The 2,533-nt window shown below is 51.7% G+C and overlaps 1 protein-coding gene across 1 annotated transcript; it reads right to left on the bottom strand.

Moving 5' to 3' along the window:
- Positions 1-296: 296 nt before the first annotated feature.
- Positions 297-1,676, bottom strand: LOC149808620 (uncharacterized). Its single transcript, XM_089995226.1, has 3 exons — positions 1,467-1,676; positions 462-1,384; positions 297-357 (listed from the first exon to the last, which is right to left on the bottom strand). Exons 1-3 carry the CDS (start codon positions 1,674-1,676, stop codon positions 297-299), a joined length of 1,194 nt encoding a protein of 397 aa, XP_089851352.1.
- Positions 1,677-2,533: the final 857 nt, after the last annotated feature.

Below are 2,533 nucleotides of genomic sequence, written 5' to 3' on the forward strand. Positions count from 1 at the left end.
GGACATTGGCAACTTCAAGAACTACTTGGGAATCAGAGTTATCACTACCATCACCTGAGGCAAGCGTACCTGGACCAGCCTGACTTACCATAACCTGACCTGACATGTCTTCATCCTCTTCGTCCTGTACCTTGCAAGAAAGGAGGTCAGCCACGGCTGACCAAAAACGACCCGTCAATTCCTTTGGGAGATCGTCGCAACCCACACTGAAAATCTTTGTCAGGAGATCAACTCCCAACAGAGATTCCAATTTAGTTGCCAAATTCCCACCTTGTAATCCAAGACCTCCAACCGTTTCAAGAAAATGGTCTATTTTTGGCCACACGATGGGACAATCCACGGTACAGTGAACACAGCCTGTGTGAGCATCCCCCAAATGCTCATCGCAGTGCTTGCAGTGATACTGTACGGGATCCACAAACTCGTAAGTCTGATTTTGAAGTCGGCTTCGTAGGGCAAACAGCTTACCACTCCTAGCGCTCATGATAGTACGAGCCCGAACAGAGGACAAACTTGACAGATATGGTGCAAGCCTGCGTGGTTGTTCACCGATGCACGCCCACTTCCATGGCACCGCAGAATGCGGCGATGCAACATATCTGGCTTTCCCCCGAATTAAGTACCAACTCCAGATATTGTCAAGGAGGTGTTGCCTATCAACCTCATTAGTAGGCAACGCCTCTGCTTCCAGCACTGGCACATCCACTACACCTACTCCCCCTTGAGATCTGGAGGAGATTCGCCTAGCGACCTGCTGTTTTGTAGGGGCTTTGAAGATGTCAGAGATATTCAGGTCGTGGCAAATGTCCGCTGAAAATTTCTGCACCTCTCCTTGCCAATTGGCCCCTACCCTCGGGCGTCCGACTGCTCTGTGCCCCGGGAAACGATTCGCTTTTGCCAGTTTACACCATCGAGTTCCCTGTAAAGTGGACAGATGCTTGTCATAGCATTGTTTAGAGGCATCCATTAGAAGCGAGGGGGGCAGTAGGCCCAAGTCTGTGAACAAGACTTCTGAGGCCACATCTGAACACTGCAATCCCATCACTGCTCGCATCGCCTCCTTTGCGACAACGTCAAAGCAGCGTCTATTGACTTGTGAGGTTGACCAGACCTCACTACCAAACAGAACTGAGCTATAGATGAAGGTTTGGATCATCATTGCGCGGGTTTTGATCGGGATACGATGACAAGCTAGCAGTGGCCTCCAGTACCCCAAGGCAACTCGCATTTTGCCCAGTGCTTGGCTTGCATGTAGATCCCAAGATCCGCTTTCTGTGAACCAAATTCCCAAGTACTTATATGATTGCGCCTGCGACAGAGCGTGTTCGTCCAGTGTCCAGGTGTTCAATCGCTGCTCAGCTGGGACGCTCGCTGATTCACCTTCCTTGGGATGGAACACCATCACCACACTTATTTGCTTGCATACGCCAGCGTTTCAACCATTCAGCCACATGGTCGATACTGACCTGCAAGTCCTGGGGGTCCAGTGTCAGACCATTAAGGTCGTCCGCGTATGTGAGGGCCCTGACCTCGACCCCTTGTGCAACGCAAATTCCTTTGGGACCGCCTGCCGTATGCAACGACTCCAGCAGATTGTCGATATAGATGTCGAAAAGTAAGGTGGAGAGGGGGTCACCCTGGCCAACGCCTACCATCAATGGGAACGACTCCGACATCTCGCCAGCAATGCGGACCGATGATTGTGACTTTGAAAACAAGTCTAGCAAGACCCGCCACATCTTGCCTTTTACTCCTTTAGCTTTGTAGAAAAGACCTTCCCTCCAGACCACATCGTAAGCCTTCTTAATGTCCAGGAAAAAAGCATAAAGGGGCTACTTTCTTGCACCTGACTCATTCACCATCTGAGCCATTGTAAAGATGTGGTCGATGCAGGAACGTCCTTCCCGGAAAGCGCATTGGGACTCATGAAGTCCCACCGTTTTTTCAAGCCGTAACCGGACCATGGTGCTAAACAATTTGCGGATGATTGAGATGAGCGTAACTCCTCGGTAGTTTCCTGGGTCAGTGGAATCTCCAGCTTTATACAGACTCACTATAATCCCGGTCCCCCACTTGCTGAGGGGCTAACAGCGGTCGCTGTACCGGGGATCAGGTCACCCACGATCTTCAGGCATTCGGCTCCTGGGGGCAATGAAGGAGTAGTCAGCCGTCTTGAGTCTTGGTCTCGCGGTCTTCTGGTCAGGTCAGGCAGGCAGTCAGGCTACCTGCAGCACACATAGTGGACCAAGCCATCCAGTCAGTAAGACAACACGAATCCCAAGAAAGTGCAAGGAGTGCCAAAGTGGAGCGGAATCGTTGTAAATAAGAAATTGATGGTAACCGCCGACTAGCAGAAGGCTTCGTTATGGGAAAAAACGGGCTTCGCTCTCGTGGTATCATTGCGGACAGAGCAGGGGAGGGGGCTGGTGACAGCTCAAAGCTGTCAACATATACCTACCTCGGGGCCTCTCTTCCCCCGCCCCCAACCCCGTAGGGGTTAGGGGTTAGGGGGGAGAGGGGGCAGCAGTTGAGG

Source organism: Nuphar pumila, unplaced genomic scaffold, assembly GCF_984573655.1.
Source record: "Nuphar pumila unplaced genomic scaffold, dmNupPumi1.hap1.1 HAP1_SCAFFOLD_2600, whole genome shotgun sequence".
Classification (NCBI taxonomy): Eukaryota; Viridiplantae; Streptophyta; class Magnoliopsida; order Nymphaeales; family Nymphaeaceae; genus Nuphar; species Nuphar pumila.